The sequence below is a fragment of the Mizuhopecten yessoensis genome, unplaced genomic scaffold (assembly GCF_002113885.1).
Source record: "Mizuhopecten yessoensis strain PY_sf001 unplaced genomic scaffold, ASM211388v2 scaffold9369, whole genome shotgun sequence".
Lineage (NCBI taxonomy): Eukaryota > Metazoa > Mollusca > Bivalvia > Pectinida > Pectinidae > Mizuhopecten > Mizuhopecten yessoensis.
Genome location: NW_018408013.1, coordinates 650,879 through 678,217, shown reverse-complemented (window position 1 = coordinate 678,217; position 27,339 = coordinate 650,879). Strand labels below are relative to the sequence as shown.

Sequence of the window (27,339 nt, the reverse complement as noted above, 5' to 3'; positions counted from 1 at the left end):
CAGGTCCCCAAACTTGTGATGATTAGTTATCATGTTTATCTAACTTTCTTTAGTTAATTTTCAAATTGTAAAAGACACTCGGTAAACCTTTACACAATTTGAAGATTAACTAACTTGAGTTAGATAAACATGATAACCAACCATCACTCGTCGGGGAACCTCTATATCTCACAACTTCAGAATGATTTTTTTCTATCTCGAAATGTAGGACATGGACTGGTACTTTCACCAGTTAATTATTTCACACCAAATTGGTCTAGTTTATTGCGTCGAAAAGTAAGACATTGATGTCCCCACCTCAAAGGTGTCACTCACACACAATACCATAAATTATCTGTGTTTCTTTTGTATCTTTGAAATATTTCTTGTAATTTGTAATTACTGGATGAATAAAAAATCATAAAAAATTGTTCCTTATGTTCAAGGCCATATGAAGCAAAAAACATCAAATTCTAATAAAGTTGTTTTTACATTAAATAATTTGAAATAAACCTATCATGTGTCAAGTTACATTGTTGCCGTCTTGTTATCTCATAATAAACAGACGTATATGAATAATGAGATATCATGTACTGGATGACGCTGTGCATTCAAGTTCAATAACTTCACACGTATCATGCAGAAGGCGTTGTATCTTGGATTACTGTGTTGTTTGATTATGTTAACTTTTCAGTTCGATTAGTGGATTTTGCTCACAGTAAAATAACACTGCTACCAGAAGTGTTGGTATTTCTCTGAACCACTGTCCAGGTTTAGTAGGTAAGTTAATAAAATAATAATATTTAATCTCCAAAAACATATAGGGATTACAATTACAGATAGCATGTTACCAAAGTAATTTTGTAAAATTCTTCTGCTTAAACCAAAGGGAAGCTAAAACTTTGTGCCATGAATCGTAGAGTTTAAAAAGTATCGTTTATTTCCTGTAAAATATACGGTTAGTATGTCATACAAAAAAAAACCCCGAGTGCTGTAATAAAAAATCACTTGTCAATTAAATATCCATACAGCTGTTATCACATATAATGCTGAACAGTTTAATAAACTAATTGAATTTTGTGAAAATAAAAAATCGCCAAAACTTCATTCAAAATGACATCACAACAATGAAAGTGATCGAAGAAATTTATAAGAAATAACTTCAGTACTATTAAAGTGGTAATATAAAACAAGTTTTGAGGAATTTCATCATTTAAATGTAAAAAAAATAAAGTTTTCTTATGAATCTGTGCTACATACAACGACTCATACAAAATGATTACTAGTGGTTTTACCACATATCTAGGTTTAAAACAAGATTGTCACACATCAGCTGTATACAAAGCACAACTAAGAGAAACCTGTACACAATAACATAAAAGTGAATTAGAATCGATTTAATGATGATAAATAAGTGACAAACACCTTTGCTGACGACAGGAAACCTTGTCACATTATATTAAATACCTACGTATACATTAACAAACAAATATCAAGTGAAAAAAACACCATGAATATGTAAAATACATAAATACGGACCAACACTGTTATCTTTATAACTCTTTCCCGCTTTTCTGTTTATCGCTGACTTCGTTCTTGTTTTTGTCAAGTTTAGCTAACACGATTTTGTGAGCGCCTTTTAGCATGCGTATGCTCCACTTGAGGTTTAGGATGTCGAGAACTAGACATGATCCTATCATCACGTCGGCGATTATTCCTAGAAGTTTGAAGTCTTCCGACCCAATATATCTATAGATAGTGTACCAATACCTCGGCATAGAAAACACTCGGGCCGAAATAAAGGTGAAGGTCATCACACAGCCGTTCGCAATAAATAGTGTACTGGTTTTGTCGTAGTTAACTTTATCCAACATCCATCTGAAACAAAACGAAAGTCTCATTAATTTATGGTTAGATATTTAAAAGCAAACAATCGTGTTATTAAAAATACAAAAACAAGTTTTGTGGCCTGAAATGTTCATAAGACAAAAAACTAAGTGATATAATCTGATCAATGACTGTTAAAGTAGAAATTATTGCAATGTGAATATTATGGCGTTTTTCGTGTTGAATTAATTTTCGTATACTAGTACCCAAATATCGGTATGTATATAACTATATAATTATACAGATTACTTAGATTATAGATATATAGAAAATATATATTAAATTTCTGAACCATCGCTAACATGTTAATTTCCACCCTGCAATATCAATTTAAAGAGTTGCAACACGAACATTTTCACACTTGAGTATTTTCACTTGATATACAGTAAGAATAAGGGTTCTTATATTAGAAGCTAGAAAACATTTCTGAAGGAGCATTGGCCTAAATGTTTCTAGGCCATACATCTATTTTTGCAGGTATTCAGGGAATCCGATCAATATATTTTATATTGTTACAGGAAAGAGAGTAGTGTGCTTTAACCCGGGGATCGAAACTGCGATCCCTAGATTCCTAGTCGGACGCTCTACCACTGAGCCAAAAGAAAAATTTCAAATCTTATACTGCATGATATGCTTTTTTAGGGATTCATACTCTGAATCCCTAAAAAAGCATATCATGCAGTATAAGATTTGAATTTCAATATTTCTTGAACTGGTTGGTATTTTTGAATTATGTCGAACATTTGTGATAAAATATCATTAACTCATTCACCCCTGAAGACACATTTGAACTCTTCCAATTCAAAGGTTAGAATAGTCAATCATCAAATTTCAGGGGTGAAAGGGTTAATATAAGGTCATCATATTTACTAGACTTGGAACAACTGAGAGCTGCTGTTCACATATATTACGAACAAAGAATCGGAAACACTTTCATCCATCCACAGTCCATCAGTCTGACAATTCAGGAACAATATAGGAATTACACACCATAGACTGATCTAGATCTTAGACCTACTGAACATTTCAAGGACCAAACCTTGACCAAGATTTGTTTTACTTAGGTACATATTTAATACTCAATAACATGAAATCAAGAAAATATTGGGTGATAAATATAAGAAAGGAAAGCAATTAAGTAATTTCACAAAGGACTTTAAATTCTCTCACCACTACAATTATCATTGAATTATATACATCATAGGAAATAACTTTATACTATAACTTGGTCTATGAAGTAAAAGCTTCCCATATATCTACAGTGTTTTTCAAGGTCATTGTCTATGGGTTAATCGTTAAGGTTGAACACAGGGGTACAGACAGAAACATGTGCATGTAATGATCGCTGTCCATGTGTAAACACAGGTTTACTCTATTCAACTAGAACACTGACAGGTCAGTAAGGGCCCCGTCTTGTGGTAATATATCCCCCATAATCATCAAGAAGCAATCTGCCCATATAGCTGAGCTTGACATCTGACATTTGGACTTCAAAAAGAATCGCAAGGAAGCAAAATATACATTTTACATGTACTATGATGTGAGTCTTGTTTCCTTCCACCCCCATATTTGCTAGGCTAACAGAAATGTAAATACCAGTGCAATACTCATTTGTTAGCTTTGATTTGTTTTATTTCACCTTATATACCTCCTCCATCAAGAGCCAGGGTCAAAGTCACAGATCCACTTTGTCTTTCACCTTTGGACCCAAATGACCTTGACCATTAACCCAGTGACCCTGATCTTTGGTCAGTTGACTTATTCTTTAATTCCGACCATTTTTGCTTCATAATATCATAACCAAATGTTCATCAGTGAAAAATACAAAACTTGATCTTGACCCTTTGGACCCCGTAACCTGGACCTAAGGTCAGTTGACTCTGTGTTAAGTTCTGAACAAGGTTGCTACATAATAACATAAAAAGAAGTTCATCAGTAAAAAGATACAATAATTGACCTTGACATTGACCATGTAACCTTGACCTTAAGTCAGTTGACTCCTTTTTAAATTCGAACCAACTTTGCCTCATAATGTCATAACAAAATATTCAACAGCAAAAAAATACTAAATTTTACCTTGACTTTTGACCAAGTGACCTTGACCTTAAGTCAGTTGACTCTTTGTTAAATTCTGACCAACTTTGCTTCATGAAGTCATAACAAAATGTTCATCAGGGAAAGATACAAAATTTGACCGTGACCTTTGACCCAGTGACCTTGACCTTTGGTCAATTGACTCCTTGTTTAATTCTAAGCAACATTGCTTCAAAGTGTCATACCAAAATGTTCACCAGTGAAAAGATACAAAATTTTACCTTGACCTTTGACCCAATTACCTTGGCATTTGGTCAGGTTGACTCCTTTTTCAATTCTGATCAACTTTGCTTCAAAGTATCATACCAAAATGTTCACCAGTGAAAAGATGCAAAATTTGACCTTGACCTTTGACCCAATGACCTTGACATTTGGTCAGGTTGACTCCTTGTTTAAATCTGATCAACTTTGCTTCATCATGTCATAACAAAATGTTCATCAGTGAAAAGATGCAAAATTTGACCTTGACCTTTGAACCTAATTACATTGACCTTGACTTTTTACCTCAATGTGTATTTTTGTGAACTGATCATCTTGACCAAGTTTCATGTACATCAGTCCATAAATACTAAAGTTATCAGCCAGGAACAAAATTTGTGGACGGACAGACAGACAGACAGAGTGTTTACTATAGGGTACCCGTATCTCTGATACGGGGCCCTAATAATTTATCCATAGCTCTACCCTATCTCAGATGCTTTTTAACCCTTTCATCCCTATGTAACTTTAGTAGACTCTACCATGCATTGATATGGAGGGGTCCATTATGGTCTACGGTGGTGAAAGGGTTAATTCAAGTGCATGGCGAACAAGGATTATTTGTTTTTTCTGTCTGTTTTAAAACACTTTTTATTTTGCTCAGAAAATAACTAATGATAATGAACAGATTGATGCTACCAGTCAAAATTCTAGCTAAGTTGTTACTTTACCTGAAATTTACAAAAACTGTAGAAAATTCTGCCATAATTCTGAAGTTGGCAAAATAGGAAAGAACACCATAACTCTGTAAAAAATAAAATAATAATAAATTATCACACATAAATATTGTCAATTATCTAACCATATATCACATGTATCAAATATACAGGCATACCAGTTTTGTAGAATTTTCAACTTAATTATCAGATTTCCTATTAAATCTGTTTTCTAACAGAAAGTTAAATGATGAAACAGTTTTACATTACAGAATACAGATCAATAGTGTTGAAAGTACAGGCGTTTACAATTAGGTATAATGAAATAACCATTTTTCTTTATTAACAATCATTTACCCCTGAAAACACATTTGAACTCTTCCAATTCAAAGGTTGGAATAGTTCATTACAAAATTTTGGGGGTGAATGAGTTAAACTCATGATATCATGACTATGATTAATAGATAAACTTAATGAGGTCTTTTCAGTATAAATGTTGTTCATGAACAATTATAATGATATTAACATTTTCTTAAAACTCATGACTTTGAATAATAGATAAACTGAATGAGGTCTCTTCAGGATAAATGTTAAGTTTATACTTACAAAAACAAAGTAGTAAGCATAAGCGGCTGAACCGTGATGAAGGTAGTACATGAGGGCTTCTACATTCTGCTGAGAGTCCATCATCATTGCCATGGTGTCTGTGGAAGGAAATCAGGTGTAATATACCTCGTACGATTTGATTGTAAGACCCTTTCGTGCCCAAGGCCCGTATTCATGAAACCGCTCTCATGCTCAAGTATGGAATTTGTGCTCAAGCCGAATTTCTTGTTCCCATTATAAATTCATAAAAAATGTTTTTTTTTCAATGATTGGGGCCGAAACATTGAAGAGACTTAAAGCTGAAAACTGTTTTCAATGTTTACATTTGACTTTTTGATCGTTTGACAAGATTTAAGCGAGTTACAAGAAAGTAGGTTTGAGCACAGAATCCATGCTTGAGCATGAGAACGGTTTCATGAATACGGGCCCTGGTGTACACATGTGTATAGGGTATTGAAATTTCATCCAAAGGGTTCTCAAATTGGGTAAAACCAGAGGCTTGTTGAGGCTCTAATTTACACCAGTTTGAAAATTCTAAGGGTTAGTATTTCTCTGCCCTAAACCCCTGGGCATGATAGAGGATTTTTTTTATTCTTTTAACCAGAATTAGCTCAAAAACAACATATAAAGTTGTCACAATTTCACATTGCAGCATTAGAATAGTCCTGCTTCTGGGACATCAAATCAAGTTCTCCCATTGTGATGTCACGCATATTGAAATCTGGGACAAGATAGAAATGTCTTGCCCCGGACAGTTCTGTCATATATATGCCCAAGAATGAGAAGAAACATTTAATTATTGCTGTGAATGATGAATGTATAAAATGTGTCTGGCCTTGATTACTTATCACTCTTTCCTATTTCTGTGGAAGACATCAATCATCTTAATGTATGCATCTGCTAAAAAGGCCAATTGTTTTCCTATTTAACTTGAAGATAGCTAATTATGACTCTTCTTAGTAAAAAAAATAACTACCGTTTACAGCCCGTTGTCTTTGTGTACAAGAATTGAACCAATAATTAAAGCTCTCACACCGAAAAAAGAAAGACAGTCTAAAAGACAATGGGCTCCATCTGTCAGATCAAATGTTTTGGTTTGTTTGTGTTTTACGTCCTATTAACAGCTATGGTCATTTAAGGACGTGCTAGGTTTGGTTTGTTTGTGTTTTACGTCCTATTAACAGCTATGGTCATTTAAGGACGTGCCAGGTTTTAGTGTTGGAGGAAAGCCGGAGTTCCTGGAGAAAAACCACCAACCTACGGCCAGTACCTGGTGACTGCCCCACGTAGGTCTCGAACCCGCGACCCAGTGGTGGAGAGCTAGTGGTAGCAGAATGTCAGACGCCTTAACCACTTATATAACCACTCAAATGTGATAAAAGAACTTGTACGCCCGGTATGTGATCCTGATGAGACTGTTAGATAGATTTCAATCACACACACATGATTATAATATACATACAAACATGCTCGGACAAGTCCTCTTTACCTCCATTATACATTGTATGTTCTATCTAACTTACCTGCCATAACATATCCTGTTAGAATGGCACAATTTATTCTTATCAGTGGACGGTCACACCTTTAGAAAATAAAATGTATACTGTGTTTCAGTTACAGAACATTTGATTTCATCTATGTTACAGCTTAAACAGCAAAACCTTGATAAATACACACAACATTCCTCATTAATAAACAGTATAAAATACAAATGTCTTTTTTTACAAACATTGCAATTTTTTAGCCTCTGCCTCTCAGCAATACGGTGGATAACACCCTTCAAATTCCTTTACATGTATATAACATTTAATTTCCTGGTTCTAGGGAAATTTGGTTAAAATATTATCAGTTGATCAATAGAATAAGTTTTTAAAGACTTAACCCTTTCACCACTAGTACTGTAGACCCTAATCGACTCATCCAGATCAATGCATGGTAGAGTCTACTAAAATTACATAGGGGTGAAAGGGTTAAACACCACAAGCCTCATACATTGTATATATATATGATCAGCTCACAGTGTAATAGCTCCACATACACTCATCCTTTATACAACTGATAATTTTTCAATGTCATCAGTCATCAGCAAAACCATTCCACTGGTCTCTCGAGTGCAATACATGTGTATTTTTATAATTCTCAGGGTTCATATTAAAAAGAACAAGAAATACATGACAGAAACACTGCAGATGGATATCCAATGTTTACTACATTACTGCGATACACAGTCCTGTAGGTAAATCCTGGAATCTTCTAAATCCTGCAATAACATGATAGTTAAGTGTTGTGACACCTCTTACTGTAGTTAACGAAGTCGTGTACAAACTACGTAAAAGTGGTTACCATATAGGATCGTTGTAGACCTCCTCGTCATACAGCAGGGTGTAGATACAGATCACGCTGACAACAGTCGCATGGAGAGAGGACACCACTCTGAAAGTACAGAGAACATATACTTTTTGAATAAAATATATTGTAAAAGATCCTCACCTTTAGAGAATAATTCTCAGATCTACAGTATATGTACTACTATATATATGGGGCAAAGAAGTGATTCCAACAGTGTGGACAAGTTTAGGTTGTCAAATTTTCGGAGCGATCCGCTCCTTTATCAAGACACAGTGAAACAGAACAGTTACATGTACATATATACATCATAGTACAAGAAGATAGAACTGATATACTATAATTGAAAATATAGCTATTATATAAAACCAAAAGTCCCCTCGGCTAAAGACAGCCGAAGGCAGCAATTAAACTGAGAGCATCGCGGACAAAGAACGCTGATAGTCTAAATATCAGAACGCTCGCTGGCTCTGCTCTATAGCGAAAGTGCACTAAGACGACCCGCCAAATGAAAACCAAAATCGGAGAAGAATCCCTCTAGAAAACTCTTTAACTACCAAATATATGTAGAGGACCTATTCTTGCGCAAGATGCACTATCACATAAAGTGAGTCAACAAGAGATAAGCACCAGAAAGAAGGGACGAGATATCAAAAACGTGGAACATGTGCACGTGGGAATCTGGCCCGGTAAAAGTGAAAAATCTCAATTTCCTACGGACTGCCCACTACTATATATATATATAGTAAGGGAGATGCTATGCAAATACAAAATACATGTACAGTGCATGCTTTGGTTTTCTTTTTCATATATACCTATATTAATATATAACACTTCGTTACAATACAGACTGAACTATATACCTATATTATTTATATAGAACACTTTGTTACAATACAGACTGAACTATATACCTATATTATTTATATAGAACACTTCGTTACAATACAGACTGAACTATATACCTGTATTATTTATATAGAACACTTCGTTACAATACAGACTGAACTATATATCTATACAGCTATAAATCCAAGGGAACAGGCTTTAAGTTGCTTACTTCTGTTTGACTGCAAATACTTTATAATACAAATTTATGTAATGTATATATATACTGTACTTTGGTAGCTAGTTTACTTAATTTGCTAACCAAGATGCCGAGGGAAACTCCTGGAATTTAAGAGCAGTGGGCCATTTTCAGCAATTTTTAGTCAATATCAAAATTATGAGGAGCCATTCTTTGTAAAATTAAACGAAAATTGGAACATGGAGGGGTCAATTTCAGTTTTGAGGGGTCAATGGCCCCATGGTCCCTCCAGGATTATCCCTGATCATATTGACATTAAATTTGACCTCAAAATCTTGAGTCATTTTCTATAAACTGATTCTTGCATCATGTATAGTATTAAGTACAGGTACATGTAATAACCTCTAAACTTTGATCATGAAGACTTTGTACAAATACCCTCAATATTGTTATGTTTATGTATACACAAAAAACCTATGGTCCTTTAAAGTGGATCAAGGTCATTCATTTGAACAAACTTGATAGCCCTTTAAATTAACACCAAAACATATTAAAAACCAAAAGGCATCTAGATTGTTTGGAAAACGTTTTGGCCCTGTGACCTTGAATGATTTCTTTTTGTGAACACTTTGAGAAAGTATTTGATGCCAGAAAAGTATATTAGGCTCTAGACATTTACATTCTTCTGAGTTTGTTAATTGAGCATGTAATAAATTAGTCTCCTCTGACTCTGTTTAGAGGGTTAGGGTTAAACTTGCATGTACAAGGCCAAATATCATAATCGTAGGCCTCTTAGTTCCTTGAGAAGAAATTGTTTGACCATTTCAATAAATTTGACCTTGACAATATAGGTCAAGGTTAACATTATTTCATTTTTGGAACTTATATTCTATATTCATTCTGATCAACTACGACAGAGAGAACATCTCAATTACTCACCTTATATTCCATTCATTCTGATCAACTACAGAAAGAGTAGTGTATGTTTTTGATAGCTTCGGAGATATCCAGGGCAAGACCTTTTTGTATAGGTACATTATCGCACAGAAGCTCAGGATGACCACAGGGTAGTAGGTTAAATCAAAGACCAGACTAGTGTCCACTCGCCCCATGGTTGTAGTCCCCTACTGTCTCTCTACCGAAAACAAGTGGTCAGTCCTTCACAACCTGCAAAACATTAAAAGAAGGGCATATTATAATATTCAATTGCATTTTAACATATATACATTACATGTATATACTAACAAAGAACTTCGTCCCCGATCGGACGTGAAAAGGTATGGGGTCACTTACCCGACTACATTGGTTTTCTCTGGGTACTCCAGTACTGCTCCCACAATAATTAAGACCCCTAGGTCTGCACACTAACATCCAGGCCAATAAGAGTGATAAATATAAGGCGAAATAACTTGTTTCATAATTGTTGTAAAATGAATGTTTTTTTCACTTTTTTTGTTTATCTTTTACCAAGAGGTTAAGGTCATGGGGGCCAAAAGGTTCACTTGCACACCGTCTGTGGGTGATGCAGGTGAGAAAAGATACACTTCAAATACTTAAATGGATGAGATATTGTAGTCTGGACAGGATTGTACCTGGAATTTTGCACCTGCTTGACCTTTGAGCTAGAGATAAGGTCACAATAACCTACCGTAACTATAATATAATAATGCACTGCACACCATCCGAGTCTAATGGGCAATATGGATATTTTTGGGGGATGGAAAAAATCAGAATGCAGAGACTATTTCAAACTGAAGATGAAGACAGTCTTAATAAGTTAATCAAGCAGGATACCGTAATGAAAAGAAAATATCTTCGAGAAAAATATAACATTTTTAAAGGAGAGAACTCTCTTCTAAAAAGTCCATTAAAAAGGAATCCCTTGGAAGTCCCTGTTAGTGATTGTTTTGGGTAAAATACTCCTACTCACACATATATGCATACACATGCTGATATGACTGTTATATATAACCTTTGGGTGTACATGTCCAAAGGTCAATTTAAATATAATGTAAAATACAGCAAAGTACATAGTTCTCAGCCAATGCAATAAGATTGCAGGAAATTTGCAAGTGACGTAATAAAACAAATTATGCACCCAGTAATATAATGTCACTGTCAGATGATATTCATTACCTTTGATTAACTCATTCACCCCTGAAATTTCATAATGAACTATTCCAATCTTTGAATTAGAAGAGTTCAAATGTGTCTTCAGGGGTGAATTAGTTAAAAGAAATCATTCTTTTAAAAATGCCTGTTAATCATAATTCAGGTATTGATTACTGTACTGATCTTTCAATGTTTTCTGTAATTTTACATAAACCAGCTGCAGACAACTCTCAAACATGCAGTAAAGAACGTCTACTATCACAACTAGGTGCCATACTTTGTAACTGCACAGGGCAGACTATATATACTGCTCCTGAAATCAATAGACTCTAAAGATTAGCACTACCAGCTGGTCGTAATGATCAGGTCACAATATACTGAAAATAATTCAGGGGAAATGAAATATTAAGGGGAGAAGGCAATATAATGCTCCGTGATCATAAGACGGCAAAGAGCTTGAGCCTGATGTATAGGATGCTATACATGCATCACATTGCTATAATTTTAAGTCATGTACAGGCCATAGGACCGTCTGATACCATTGCTAAACAAGAGGCCCAGAGGGCCTGTATCGCTTACCTGGATATCAAAGTAATCATGGTAAAATATTTTCCAAATAAGATCCAAAGGAATGGGCCCCAAGGCCAATCCTTGTATCCTATCTGTATTAGATTGTTCATGCCCAGCAATTTTATGTATGGCTATATGGGGTGGGGATCTCAACTGTTTCCAAGGTGTGACTCAGAAACTACAAAATGTAGGTCCCTATAGCTAGCTTAGGGTGTTGGCCAGATCCCAGGATCAATTATAATATTATGACTGCATTCGTCTCCTTATGACCAGCATTTGTATATACAGTTTTGGGGTGGGGATCTCAACTGTTTCAAAGTTATGACCCAGAGGTTAAGTCTGTGAGGGTGGGACAGACCCTGGGGTCAATTCTAATATCATGACTGCATTCATCTCTTTATCAGCCTAACAATTGTTTGTATAGTTTTGGGGTGGGAATCTGAACCGTTTCAAAGTTATGACCCAGGGGTTAAGTCTCCAAGGGTGGAGCAGACTCTGGAATCAATTCTTATATCTTGACTGCATTCTTCTCTTCATTCCCAGCAATTGTGTATATGGTTATAGGGTGGGGATCTCAACCATCTCCAAGCAATAAACTATTTTTGGCCCCACCCTTTAGCCAAGTGGGTCAGCCCCACTACTTGTACAATTTGAATCCCTGCCTCCCATGAATGCTTCCAACCAAATATGATTGATATACAGTGCATAGTTCTACAGCAATATAGCCAAATAACCTTTTGGCCTCGCCCTTCAGCCCCACTATTTGTACAATTTTGAATCCCCACTACTTAGGAATGCTTCCAGTAAAATATAGTTGATGTCAATCTCTTAGTTTCAGAAGAGAAGTCGCTTAAAGCAATATAGCCAAATTGATCCCTTTTTGGCCTCGCCCCGGCCTAGCTAGCTAGCCTAAGCTCAGCCCCCTTGTGGGTCAGCCTCACCATTTGTACAATTTTGAATCCCCACTACTTAAGGGATGCTTCCAGTAAAATATGGTTGATATCAATCTCTCAGTTTCAGAGGAGAAGTCGCTTAAAGCAATATAGCCAAATTGATCCCTTTTGGCCCCGTCGCTCAGCCCCCTGGGGAGTCAGCCCCACCATTTGTACAATTTTGAATCCCCATAACCTAGGGATGTTTCCAGTAAAATATGTTTGATGTCCATCTTTTAGTTGTAGAGAAGAAGTCGCTTAAAGCAATATAGCCAATTCAAATAACCCTTTTTTGCCCCGCCCCTGATCAGCCCCCTTGGGGTTCCGCCCAACCATTTGTACAATTTTGAATCCCCACTACCTAGGGATGCTTCCAGTAAAATATGGTTGATATCCATTGCACAGTTCTACTAAAGAAGTTGTTTATAGCAATACAGCCAAATTCTCCCCTTTTGGTCCCGCCCCTCAGTCCCTGGGGGGTCAGCCCCACCATTTGTACAATTTTTAATCCCCGCCTCCCTTGAATGCTTCTGACCAAATATGATTGATATCACTTGCACTGTTCTACAGAAGAAGTTGTTTATAGCAATATAGCCAAATTGTCCCCTTTTGGCCCCGCCCCTCTGCCCCCTGGGGGTTAACCCTACCATTTGTACAATTTTGAATCCCCACCACCTAGGAATGCTTCCAGTCAAATTAAGTTAAATTCCATCAGTGGTTAAGAAGAAGAAGTCGTTTGAAGAAATTGTTGACGTATACGTACGGACAACGGACGCAACAGTATATGGCATAAGCTCACCTTGAATTGGTCCTTTGGACCAGGTGAGCTAAAAATGATGCCAATAAATACAATGGGCATGATATGTACATGTGTCATTATATTAGCATATATATAGTAACTTGAATATATTTTTTATGTTATGGAGCTATATATAACACACACAAAAACGGAGTGTACTCTAAATAAACCGTGAAGCGGGTTATAGTGAGAGTACACTCCGTTGTTTTGTGTTATAGCTAGCTCCATAACATAAAAAATATATTCAAGTCAATCCTTATAATTTAATCTACTATACACAATCCCTCAGTGGAAATCCACTTTTATTGATTTATTTCTCTTCAAAATTATTACGCTGCTGTATCAGCCAATCAAAAGTGATAACATACATTTTTAACCCAATGAAAATGCTTGTTACAAGCAAGATTAAATTATACTAGCTTATAACTGAATTCACTCTAAAGGTACATTAAATATTTCAAGGTCTGAAATCTAATTGATACGTGTTGACGCCTGTGCCCTACTTTGGCCATTAATGCACATATCAGTGAAATAAATTCAATGTAGACATCCAGCATTTGATGCATGGGTTGAGATGTACTACGCAAGATGCGTCTATGGTCAAAGTTTGGTTGGTCTAGCACTTATATGCTTTCAGTCTTGCTTCCACCACATTGTCGCGGCGAGACAGAAACCTAGGGTTTGTCTTACTCTATAATCTGTCAGCTATAGTATTATACAGACTCAATTTAAAATGTTTCCAGAAATGCAGTAGTAAATTAAAATGTAACGGACACTATATATTATATACATCATTTTCCACTGATGAAATCCTCTAAAGAAGTGAAAGTATACGTACGATTAATAGTACTAGGGAAGAACTAAGAAACTCTTTTGTCATTTCTTTTATATATGTATACGTATGGGGCATGCAGAAACAAATTAACAATCCTTTCTTATTGAACATCTCAATAAATAAAATGAAAATTCACCAAATTTGATGACGAGCTCCTTTAAACGAGACCTTTAACCCATTCTGTATATAGCAGTGTAGATATGAAGTATTAACAACGAGGGTCAATATTACACAGGTCTATATACACATATATACAAACCCACTGAATATGACCTTTCATGTCTCGCCAGCTGATATCTCTCACCATCATACATACACCCACTATTTTTCAAATATTTGATAACACATCATTATATAGCTTAGAGGCTTACCATGTGCATGTAGTAATGTAGTCACTTTGTACACTGATGACAAAACCGGAGGTATAGTCGACTGATCAGGTACAGGTGTATAGCATTCATTGGTTGATCTATAGATACGGTATATATATATAGTCATTGATCATAAGTGATTCTTAGACCACAGATATTGGAGTTCCAATTGTGCTCCAATGTCCAAAACCAACTGCACCAGGCCACTATATCTCAGAGACTGAAAGATTGTCGACCTTCAACGTTTTGAAAACGATATTCAGGACTGGATTTCTGAATAAATCCTTCAAAAAATTACAGTGTGAATACAATTGTTTCGGGGAGTAAAAGTAAAGTTGACTGAAAGAGGCCAAAATGGTAACAAATGACAAAAGTGTAGGTTTTTTAAATGTATCCTGTGAAATGACAGTTAAACACATAGTAAGTGATTATATATATATATACAGCCAAACTGTTGGTATACAACATCACAGTGGTTGTCTGTAAGAAACAGACATTGTAGTATTACATATACCACGGTACTACATTTTGATGAGTCAATGATAAATAAAGTCTGTACAAACAGGCAGTCCCTATATATAGATCCAGAGTATTCGAGGTTTGGTTTGGTTTGTTTGTGTTTTACGTCCTATTAACAGCTATGGTCATTTAAGGACGTGCCAGGTTTTGTGGTGGAGGAAAGCTGGCCATGAGTTCCCGGAGAAAAACCACCAACCTTGTCACCTAATGGTGATGGGCAATACCTGGTGACTGCCCAGGCACGGTAGGCCTCGAACCCACGACCCATGCCAATGGTGGAGGGCTAGTGGTAGCAGAATGTCAGATGCCTTAACCACTTGGCCACTGCGATATATGACAAAAACAAAATAAATCAAAAAGGGTTTAAAAAAAATCTTTATATATATATATATGAACTAACCAGAAAATATTAGGGAATATAAAAGCTTGTCAGCAAAATTTGGGCTTCATATTTTCTGCAATGAGATATTCTACAACTATGTATAGATATATAAATAACTGATCAAGCAGGGTATATGTAAATACCAGGAATTCTAGTCTGGCCACACAGTCTTCTTATCTTATTGGCTGTTAATATAACAACAATACACTACAGATATTGATCTACCATTATTGAGACATATAGACAATAGCAACGATATCGTAGATGGTAAAATTACAACATACTAATTAAGAAAATACAATCAAGGCATCACAAATGATACAAATCCCCTCGCATTCACACATTGTGTGCCATATGTATGAGGAAATGAATAGAAAATTCAGTGATGTAACAGTAACTGCTCTAGCGACTGCATCTGTTGAAGGTATTGTCATGGCAAACCATTGTATCAAGTTTCACGTATATCCGTTGAAGAATGAAGTCGATAGAGCGATGACAAAGTTTTTCTAAAAAAAAGTAACAGTGACCTTGACCCTTCACATAGTAACCCAAAACATAAATTGTTCAAGTTATTGTTATACCAAACACTTTTATCAAGTGTCATGAAATTCTGTTGGAGAATGCAGCTGCTAGAGCGACGACAAAGTTTTTTTCTAAAAATTGTAACAGTGACCTTGACCTTCAACATAGAAACCTGAAACACAGCTTGTTCAAGGCATTGTAATACCAAACACTTGTATGATGTTTCACGAATGAAGTTGAGGAATGAAGTTGCTATAGAGTGATGACAAAGTTTTTCTTAAAAAGTTAACAGTGACCTTGACCTTATACAATAACCCGAAACGCAAACGTGTTCAAGGTATTGTTATACCAAACACTTGTACGAAGTTTCATGAAATTTCGTTGAGAACTGAAGGCGCGAGAGCAATGAAAATGTGTGTAACATATGTATACGTGCGTACGTATGGAACCCTATATCCCCACAAACTTTTGTTGCGAGGGGATAATAACAAGATTGATATTTGCGGTATCAAAATCAGGTGCAATAGCAAGAACTTCAGTAATCTTCATAATATATAATGTATTTTTATTAATGTTATGCTTTATATAAATTTTTGAATGATATACGTGTATATAAATATTCTGTAAAAATTTGTATTTTAGTGCATGGTAGTCTTATTTTAGCGCTTTTCACACTTTAAATATTGTGCTAGATTATGATTCCAGTTCTGGTTTGAAGTTTTCTATTGCATATTTTGTGGGTGAGCCAATTCATCCATTCATCCATCTGTTAAAATTTGATAAAAATAATAATAACAATTTGAGGTTCTTATATATATACCGCTTTATCACAACTTAGTTTGTATGTCGTCTCAGAGCAGTTCACAAATTATGATCTGTGGTTTTAGGGCCTTTGCAACCAGCCAACATCTTTCTCAGCATATATACAGCTGGTGCTGCCATTTCGGCACTCACAGCTAGCATTCAACAATTCTAGCACTGCATATGCCTAACCACGTACTCATTTACAGCTGAGTAGACTGGACCAAGCAGTGTAAAGTATCTTGCTCAAAAATACAACACAGTGCCGTGCTGTGACTCTAACCCTTCGGTCACGAGCCCCCCATCCTACCACTAGACTACCGTGCCTCCATAAAATATACGCTAAAAATCGCCTAAAATAAGTATGTTTACAGTGCTACTTTTTGTTTTAATTACCTGTTCTCAGAGATACATAAAATCCACCAGCTTTAAAGTGTTTACCAGGGTCTGATAGACTTCAACATATATATGACAGACGCTATATATATGACTGGTTTATCATTAGTCAATCTTTACATGACATATCTATACATACATTGTATACATAGATCGTCCAAAACAGTGTTGTACCCAGCTGATTAGGAGGTCATCATAACACCCAACATGCTGATGACCTGTACATGTGTGCTCTATATCTATTGCTGTTATCTACAGAGAGATGAAATGTATCTATATCAATATAGACACTGACTGATCATGAATTAGTACTTATTAAGTATATGTACAAGACAAGATGTGTGATAAATATCTGTTTGTGATTTCATTTTATGTCTTCATGACAGCAAAGATCATATACAAGTCTATATCGACAACAGCATCATAGCTTTCAGTTGCCATTTTAAGTGTCAAATTACATGTATCACATTGAAATATCGATCTCAACTTGTACCTGCATATTGATAACTAATTATAAGTAGCTCAAGAGGACAAGGTGTTAACTGACAGGTTTTTAATTAGTTGAGAGGGAAATCTTTCAGTTCTCATGCAAGTGCTAGTGTTGCTGTAAATACTTAAATGGTTGCTGATCATGAGTGGATAACTCTAGGCCTTTCATGCATCACCAGTTAACTGCAGACCATAATGGACTCATCCATGCCCAGATGAATGCATGGTAGAGTCTACTCAAGTTATAAGGGGTGAAAGAGATAACTTTTACCTGCTCTAGTTCTGTACTCTCTCACAATGATCAACCTCAGCAGGAAAAACCTAATTCTGATGTACATTTATATAGTGTCTTCATACAATCATGCAGTGTCATGTGGTATACATCTATTGTGTTATTCCAGGACTTTCCCCTACCCACTAGCTACCAATCAAGATACAAAATGTCTATTCCAGATACATGTACACATAAAAACTATTTGATTCGCCTATATATATAGCTAGCTGACAAGCATTGCAATGATTTGACCTTTGATTTCTTGCCCAGATGAACTTTTCATTATAGGACAAAGACATGAGAGTATACACAATATACCTTGTACCGTAATCACGATATCATGATAATAACACATCTGTGAAGTTTAATTAAAAACAGAGGGATCTTGGCGCCCACCTTTGTACCATCTTCATTAGTTCTTTGTCAGTTTGATCTTTTCTCTTCTTTCCTCTAATCTGTTTGATCGAGTCATGTTAACAGTAAATGCACCTTGAGGTAACTTTTGATCTAAACTTAATACTGATGTATGAAAGCCAACCTTCAAAGTGAGTTTGTCATTTCACATATTTACTAGCACAGTACTTAATGTGAAAGAAAATAGAATCGATCATTGCAATATGAGAAAGATCTGTTTAGTTCTTCTTTAAATCCATTTTGTTTTTATGATCAGTCTCAAAATCAGATGATGGTGGGCTAAAAATATGGTCCAGACACAGTTATACCATAGCTATAACGGACACACACGTTATCCAAATATACAGAAAGTTTTTGACAAGTTGTGGAATGTATCAGAGCCCAAAATGAATTCAAAAGTATCTCTTAATCTTATTAAGTGAATGAAATAAATAAACAATAATCAATGCAATTTGAATCAATTACAAACTAAACCAGTCATTTCATACTGCCTCCTCCATTTACTTTTGCTACAGGTATTACTTGTTATACATCTCGATGTGTCAAGCGGAAGATTTTTTATAATCACACATTATTATATAACATACATTAGAACACATTGACCTATACGTATACTTGAGCAATTAAGTTTACAATTTCATCGCATTAGGTATAAACAGCAAAACACATTCTCAGAAATGGAGAAATTTATCTTATCTAGCCCTAAAATGCTATGAAAATTCTTTTAAGGCAAAGATAAGTTTACCATCTAAAACAGATCTGGAGTTCATGTAACTAATCATGACGACTATAAATAAAGGAAAGTAGAAACACACACTTTATGAAGGATCATGTGACCAACTTATAATAGGGATATGAGTAGCTTGCCGTATATGTAGATATAGGCAGTGATTTTTAGGGTGAATTTGGGCGTTAATAAATAACAACCCCTTCCGCTAGAAACTTTCTGCTGTATTTTCCCATATTAAAATGCAAAAGTGGCTTTTAACTTTCCTAAAATTTAAGCTTTTCCAAAAAATCACAATTAAGCCAAAGGTTAAAGTTCCTTCAAGATACAAGAAGCTTTATTTAAAGTTGTATGCATATCAACATGGAACATTAGCTCTTGAGAGCTATTTTCAAATAAAATGCAATATCTACATGCATGTATCCTATAAATTTATAGTAATAATGTGGAAAATAGAGACAGGAGCTACAAAACACATCAGTTTGACAGTTGAGGTTGAAGATTAGTATGATGTGTTCATGATATAATTACATGCTAATGCTATGCTTCCCTGCAGGAGTGTATATATACATATATATATATATGTCGCAATAGTGTATATATGTACATGTAAATTTAAACACAAACATTGTACACAGGTATAATGAACTCTGGTCCATGAACCAGCTGTGTTATCAGGACCAGGTTCAATGTCTGTATGGACACTTTGTATCTTTATCCATGTCATTCACATCTATATAAGTTAAAGTTGTATCACTTTCAAACTGATAACCTGATTTTCTGTTTGTTATAAATGTGTACATGTTATCAGGGTTAGACACTAACTGTTTTTGCTTGGTAGTCCACAGGACTAGTTGAATAGATTAATTATTATTATTAGTCCTTCGTCAATGTAACTAGTCCAAGATTTCCTGATAAGGAAACATCGCGATCTACAGCAAGAAACATCAAACGTAATCGACTGTACAGGGGACTTAAAATTACTACTGCCATAAAAAATCATGGTGAAGGTTAGGATAATTTTGACAATTATCTTATTTTAAACAGTTTTCTAAATTTTAAAAAGGAATATTCTTATTTTATAATAATATTTTTCACAAGTCCAAATAAGGACCAGTTAGGTTATACAATGTAGGTACGTGATAAGTCCTTGCTGCAATCTACTAGTCCAGGACTAGCGGACTAGTGTTAGTGTCAACCCCTGGTATATACCATAATTTTGATTGTATAAACAAAAGGTTTTAATAGTCAGCTATTACGCATACATTTACATGATTCTTCACCTCCAGACACTTGACCTACTATAATGACTACAAATTAGGGCTGAAATGGTTAGAAATAATGCCAGCTGGATATATAACCGTATGTGCTTTTTTTTTGTGCCATGAAATACAGCCACCAATTCACAATGGCCCTTTATTTTGATAAAATATATGATTACTTAATTAATATATTCACTAAATGCATAAACAAAGATAACTCAATACCTAACCTTTGTACATACAGTTGTAAAACATTACAAATTCTCAATTTTTTTATGAATTGATCATAACTATACAAATCGCTAGCCTTCCGACTGTGAAATTTTCGTAGTTTCACTTTTTCACTCATGTACATGTGTTGTCAACGATATGTGCACACGTATTTCTGCACATCACTTCCAGTCGGAACACAGACAATTGCTGCTGGTGAATGATTTAAGTTACATTGTTAGACAGACATTGTCAGTCGATATTATTACGGTTACATCTAGTTTGTTGTAAACATATTCACTCAATGGTATAGCAAGTATGCTGATCATAAGTGTTTTCGAGGTCATGCAGTCAAACAACGGTCAGGAGTAACATTTCTGACCAGGAAAATCGATAACATTTCGGGACGGTTTTTTGGTACATATAGATTTGTTAACCTGATAGTACTTGTAACCAAACCGCAACTGGGAACTCGGGTACCCTTTCCAGCCCTACTCCAAATTTAGTAAAATTGTACAATTTAATATCAAATATTTCTAAACTATATATAGCTACCTGAACCCTACTTAATTTGGTTTCTCAATTTTTACAGTATCATAAAATGGGCTTGTATATATATACATATTGCTTACCTGCTGTTACTCATCTCCAATCTGTTACCTAAAAAAAATGCCCAAGGCAAAATTTGTTTCAATATGCTTTAACATCAATGACTCCTAAGTCATGAAATATATACTGATTTGTTTTATGTCCGGTATGTTGGAAGATTTTTTTACATGATTCAGTTGGAAAAGTTGCCCTTCACCCCAGCTTGCTACACATATACATATACAGGCCAAATATGACCCTATAGGTCTAGAAGGCTTCTGTTTAGAAACACAGCCAGCATAATTTGCATGGCGGGAACGTTTTTCACGCTAACGAAGATAAAAATATACATGTATACATTTCAGTTGATGGATCTAATGTACAGTGATCACGACGGGTTGGAGAAACTAGAACTACCAACACTAGCCTTTATGAGAAGAGATATGATTGAACTGTACATGAAAGTATACACCCTTACCAGTGCCGTGCATTGACATACAATGTTTTGGAATACAGCTAGCTAGGGGCTGAACTAATTCAAGACTGCAGAGACTGTTTAAACTGTATTGTGTTTTGTTCATTTACTCATTTCTACATTATATACAGTAGTTACAGTAATATATATAAGAACACCAAGTGCCTACCTATATAATTTACTAGTGGCTGATGGATATACTATAGTATATATAATATATTGTAGGAGGCATCGTAGCCTACCAAATTTAGGACCTAGTCCATATGGGAGCATGCCATCTATCTGAGTCTCTCCAAACGGCGTGCTGAAGCTCCTAAATGGTCTGAAACCAAACAAGGCAGCTGGTCCTGACTCCATCCAACCACGCCTACTTAGGGAACTGGCCTCTATTATTTCAATGCCCCTTTCACTTATCTACCAACACTCTCTGGACACTGGTGAAGTTCCAGATGACTGAAAGACAGTGAATAATGTTTCTCTGTTTTTTTGAAAGGAGTAAGGCAGCCAACTAGCGCCCAGTTTCCTTGACTGCTGTGTGTTCTAAAAAATGTTTCTGTTTTTTTGAAAGGAGTAGGCAGCCAACTAGCGCCCAGTTTCCTTGACTGCTGTGTGTTCTAGGAGTGAGGCGGCCAACTACCACCAAGTTTCCTTGACTGCTGTGTTCTAGGAGTAAGGCAGCCAACTAGAACCCAGTTTCCTTGACTGCTGTGTGTTCTATGAGTAAGGCGGCCAACTAGCGCCCCGTTTCCTTGACTGCTGTGTGTTCTAGGAATAAGGTGGCAAACTATCGCCCAGTTTCCTTGACTGCTGTGTGTTCTAAAATAATGGAGCATATTGTTCTCAGCAGCAGCATGTGTCACCTAGACCATCATCAGATCTCACAAATTATCAGAGTAAGGCAGCCAACTAGCGCCCAGTTTCATTGACTGCTGTGTGTTCTAGGAGTAAGTGACTGCTGTGTGTTCTAGGAGTAAGGGACTGCTGTGTGTTCTAGGAGTAAGGCAGCCAACTAGCGCCCACTTTCCTTGACTGCTGTGTGTTCTAGGAATAAGGTGGCAAACTATCGCCCAGTTTCCTTGACTGCTGTGTGTTCTAGGAATAAGGTGGCAAACTATCGCCCAGTTTCCTTGACTGCTGTGTATAATGTTTCCGTTTTTTTGAAAGGAGTAAGGCAGCCAACTACCGCCCAGTTTCCTTGACTGCTGTGAGTTCTAAAATAATGTTTCTGTTTTTTTGAAAGGAGTAGGTAGCCAACTAGCGCCCAGTTTCCTTGACCGCTGTGTGTTCTAGGAGTAAGGCGGCCAGCTATCGCCCAGTTTCCTTGACTGCTGTGGGTTCTAGGAGTAAGGCAGCCAACTAGCACCCAGTTTCCTTGACTGCTGTGTGTTCTGAAATAATGTTTCTGTTTTTTTGAAAGGAGTAGGTAGCCAACTAGCGCCCAGTTTCCTTGACCGCTGTGTGTTCTAGGAGTAAGGCGGCCAACTATCGCCCAGATGACTGAAAGACAGTGAATAATGTTTCTCTGTTTTTTTGAAAGGAGGAAGGCAGCCAACTAGCGCCCAGTTTCCTCGACTGCTGTGTGTTCTAAAAAATGTTTCTGTTTTTTTGAAAGGAGTAGGTAGCCAACTAGCGCCCAGTTTCCTTGACCGCTGTGTGTTCTAGGAGTAAGGCGGCCAACTAGCGCCCAGTTTCCTTGCCTGCTGTGTGTTCTAGGAGTAAGGCAGCCAACTAGCGCCCACTTTCCTTGACTGCTGTGTGTTCTAGGAATAAGGTGGCAAACTATCGCCCAGTTTCCTTGACTGCTGTGGGTTCTAGGAGTAAGGCAGCCAACTAGCGCACAGTTTCCTTGACTGCTGTGTGTTCTATGAGTAAGGCAGCCAACTAACGCCCAGTTTCCTTGACTGCTGTGTGTTCTAGGAGTAAGTGACTGCTGTGTGTTCTAGGAGTAAGGGACTGCTGTGTGTTCTAGGAGTAAGGCGACCAACTACCACCAAGTTTCCTTGACTGCTGTGTTCTAGGAGTAAGGCAGCCAACTAGAACCCAGTTTCCTTGACTGCTGTGTGTTCTGAAATAATGTTTCTGTTTTTTTGAAAGGAGTAGGCAGCCAACTAGCGCCCAGTTTCCTCGACTGCTGTGTGTTCTAAAATAGTGTTTCTGTTTTCTTGAAAGGAGTAAGGCAGCCAACTAGCGCCCACTTTCCTTGACTGCTGTGTGTTCTAGGAGTAAGTGACTGCTGTGTGTTCTAGGAGTAAGGCGGCCAACTATCGCCCGGATGACTGAAAGACAGTGAATAATGTTTCTGTATTTTTGAAAGGAGTAAGGCAGCCAACTAGCGCCCAGTTTCCTCGACTGCTGTGTGTTCTAAAATAGTGTTTCTGTTTTCTTGAAAGGAGTAAGGCAGCCAACTAGCGCCCAGCTTCCTTGACTGCTGTGTGTTCTAAAAAATGTTTCTGTTTTTTTGAAAGGAGTAGGTAGCCAACTAGCGCCCAGTTTCCTTGACTGATGTGTGTTCTAGGAGTAAGGGACTGCTGTGTGTTCTAGGAGTAAGGCAGCCGACTAGCGCCCAGTTTCCTTGACTGCTGTGTTTTCTAGGAGTAAGGCAGCCAACTAGCGCACAGTTTCCTTGACTGCTGTGTGTTCTATGAGTAAGGCGGCCAACTAGCGCCCCGTTTCCTTGACTGCTGTGTGTTCTAGGAATAAGGCGGCCAACTATCGCCCAGTTTCCTTGACTGCTGTGTGTTCTAGGAATAAGGTGGCCAACTATCGCCCAGTTTCCTTGACTGCTGTGTGTTCTAGGAGTAAGGCGGCCAACTACCACCAAGTTTCCTTGACTGCTGTGTGTTCTAGGAGTAAGGCAGCCAACTAGCTCCCAGTTTCCTTGACTGCTGTGTGTTCTAGGAGTGAGGCGGCCAACTACCACCAAGTTTCCTTGACTGCTGTGTGTTCTAGGAGTAAGGCAGCCAACTAGCTCCCAGTTTCCTTGACTGCTGTGTGTTCTAGGAGTAAGGCAGCCAACTAGCGCCCAGTTTCCTTGACTGCTGTGTGTTCTAAAATAATGGAGCATATTGTTCTCAGCAGCAGCATGTGTCACCTAGACCATCATCAGATCTCACAAATTATCAACATGGATTTAGGAAACATCGTTCATGTGAAACACAACTTCATGCCATCACCATTGAGGAACTTTCAAAAAACTCATCTTTCGGTACTGACAGACAGACATCATTCTTTTGGACTTTTCTAAAGCTTCGACAAAGTTCCTCATAATTGCCTACTGCTAAAACTCAAATATTATGTAATTAAAACTAACAGCCTTCATTGGATTCAGGGCTTTCTATCAAACCGTTCACAACGAGTAGTGCTTGATGGTACTCGATCCTCTTCATGTCCTGTGGACTCTGGAGTACCTCAAGGTACAGTGTTCGGTCCATTGTTATTTTTGATTTTCATTAATGACTTGCCTAACGACATCTCATCCACTGCCCGGCTATTGGCAGGTGATTGTCTCCTCCATCATACTATTAGAACTCAACAAGACCAACAGATTCTCCAACATGACCTATGACCTTGGAAAATTGGGAGAAGACCTGGCAGATGTCCTTTAATGCTGATAAGTGCTTCACAATACATGTCACTAGGAAGATGTTACCAATGTCCTATATATGCATACCAGCTCCATGGTCAACCTATAGAGGTGGTGTTGTCAAGTAAATACCTGGGCGTAACCATTAGTAACGACCTCTCCTGGAATGACCACATTGCAAATGTGACCTTGAAAGCTAATCATGAGTCGAAAGGGTTTAACAGACGTAACTTAAGGAAGTGTAAGTCTGAAATCAAAGCAAACGTCTATTGTGCAATCATTCGGCCATCACTGGAGTACATGCATGCAGCCCCAATCTGGGATCCCTACCATCACTAGTTAATCAACAAATTGGAACAGACTTAACGACGAGCTGCCCAATTTGTGTTTAACGATTACCAGTCTAGGGAACCTGGTGTTGTGACTAGCATGCTGACCAGTCTTGGCTGGGAAATGCTTGAACAAAGACGCACTAAAGCCAGGCTCCTTTTGTTCTTTAAGGGTCTTAATGGCCTTGTTGACATTCCTCTACATCAATATGCATCAAAGTCTGACTCTCGAGACATGCAACATCAATACTTATAGGCCCATAACCACAAAAACAGATAACTACAAATTCTCATTCTTTCCTAGCAGTTACATCATGGAATCTTCTACCCAAAAACCTGAGGATCTGCACATCTTTAGAACAGTTTAGGGCAGGCTTATCTCCCCTTACTGTGCAGTCTGTGTTGTCTTATTAATTGTGATTGTTTTAACTTGTAACTAGTGCCATTGTGGTTTTTATCTGACCTAGTATATATGGTCATGCACACACAGATTCTTCATCATTCCACATCAGGAATTTGAATCTTAACGGGAAGAAGAAGTCTATTGGTAGGATGCATGCCAGGCTCATTCCCAAAGGGTTGCGGGTTCAAGTCACGTCACAGCACATATTTGAGCAATATATTTAACTCTGCTTGTTCCAGTCTACTCAGCTGTAAATTAGTATGTGGTTGGGAAGTGCTAGAATTGTTGAATGCTAACAGTTCTGTGAGCAACGAAATGGCAGCACTGGCTGTATGTTCTCCATTGAGTTGAGAAAGATAATGGCTGGTTTCAAAGGCCCTATAAACCATGAATAATAATTACAATAATTTGTGAACCGCTTTGAGATGACCTACGAATTAGGTTGTGATAAAGAGGTATATAAGAACCTCAAATTATTTCATCATATGTCTGGTACAATGTACATTGTATGTATACCTTATACAGTACCTTGTGTTAGTGTATAATTACAGGTACTATATTATATACAGCCTTAATTGACTGTCTGTCATACATATATATATATATGTTTATATTATAGGTGTATTGAAAGATAAGGCTAGGCTTTGTGTAGAACTAATATCAATACCTGGCCTCCTCTGCACAGCTTGCAGTTAATATAAAAAAAAATGGTCTTGTCATCAGAAGAAATGTTTTTGCAGCTTAGTATTCGGTCTGTGGTATGATTAAGTTAAGGTCTAGCTTCGCCTATCTAGATCTGTATCCTTGCTGTACAACCTTGCACTGATCACGATCAGGTGTTAAAAAATTTACTCAACAGAGGTGGAAACTTTATTGCAAAAACCAGGGACAGTATATAGAGGGGATTAATTAATTAGCATACAAGTGTTGACTGGTAACTGGTTTTGCTGAGGTATACCTACGGTGTAAATGTAATGCATTATCTCAATTGGCACATGTTGTTTATAAATGAGTATTCCATACGTAGATATCGAACCCAGGGCTACTAGATTTTTTTCTGTTGTTACTTACTGCTTACAGGCCTAAAAAAAGGATCCGATTCAATATACGATACACAGCCGTTTTCGGCATATACGCTCAAAGGGAAGCAATTCGGAAACATCATTGTTGATAAATAGTGAACGATAAAAACAGTGCATGCTCCCTACCTACTGCAAAGCTTCAACTGAGAAATTTCTAGATTATAATGACATTGTCATTGGTCGGCTGGAACAACAGACGACTATTGTGAATCTTTCCGGCTGCATCATTTCTCTCTCTTTAAAAAAAATCAATTTCATATAGAGCATGGTACCACACATACCACAAAAAAAAACCTACCCGGTGTTTAAGCAGAATATCCATGAGAGTCCCAAAAACAACAAACGTCAAACCATCATGGCGCCAATTAAGACGTCAAAACGTTTGTAATGCACGCGAAATTTTAACCGGAA

At 36.9% G+C, this 27,339-nt stretch overlaps 1 protein-coding gene across 1 annotated transcript; it reads right to left on the bottom strand.

Annotated features, from left to right (window-relative positions):
• Window positions 1–1,123: 1,123 nt before the first annotated feature.
• On the bottom strand, window positions 1,124–27,315 carry LOC110457899 (transmembrane protein 56-B-like). The gene is made up of 7 exons (XM_021509355.1): window positions 27,227–27,315; window positions 9,793–10,020; window positions 7,824–7,913; window positions 7,004–7,062; window positions 5,481–5,578; window positions 4,890–4,963; window positions 1,124–1,857 (listed from the first exon to the last, which is right to left on the bottom strand). Exons 2-7 carry the CDS (start codon window positions 9,963–9,965, stop codon window positions 1,533–1,535), a joined length of 819 nt encoding a protein of 272 aa, XP_021365030.1. The 5' UTR covers window positions 9,966–10,020; window positions 27,227–27,315; the 3' UTR covers window positions 1,124–1,532.
• Window positions 27,316–27,339: the final 24 nt, after the last annotated feature.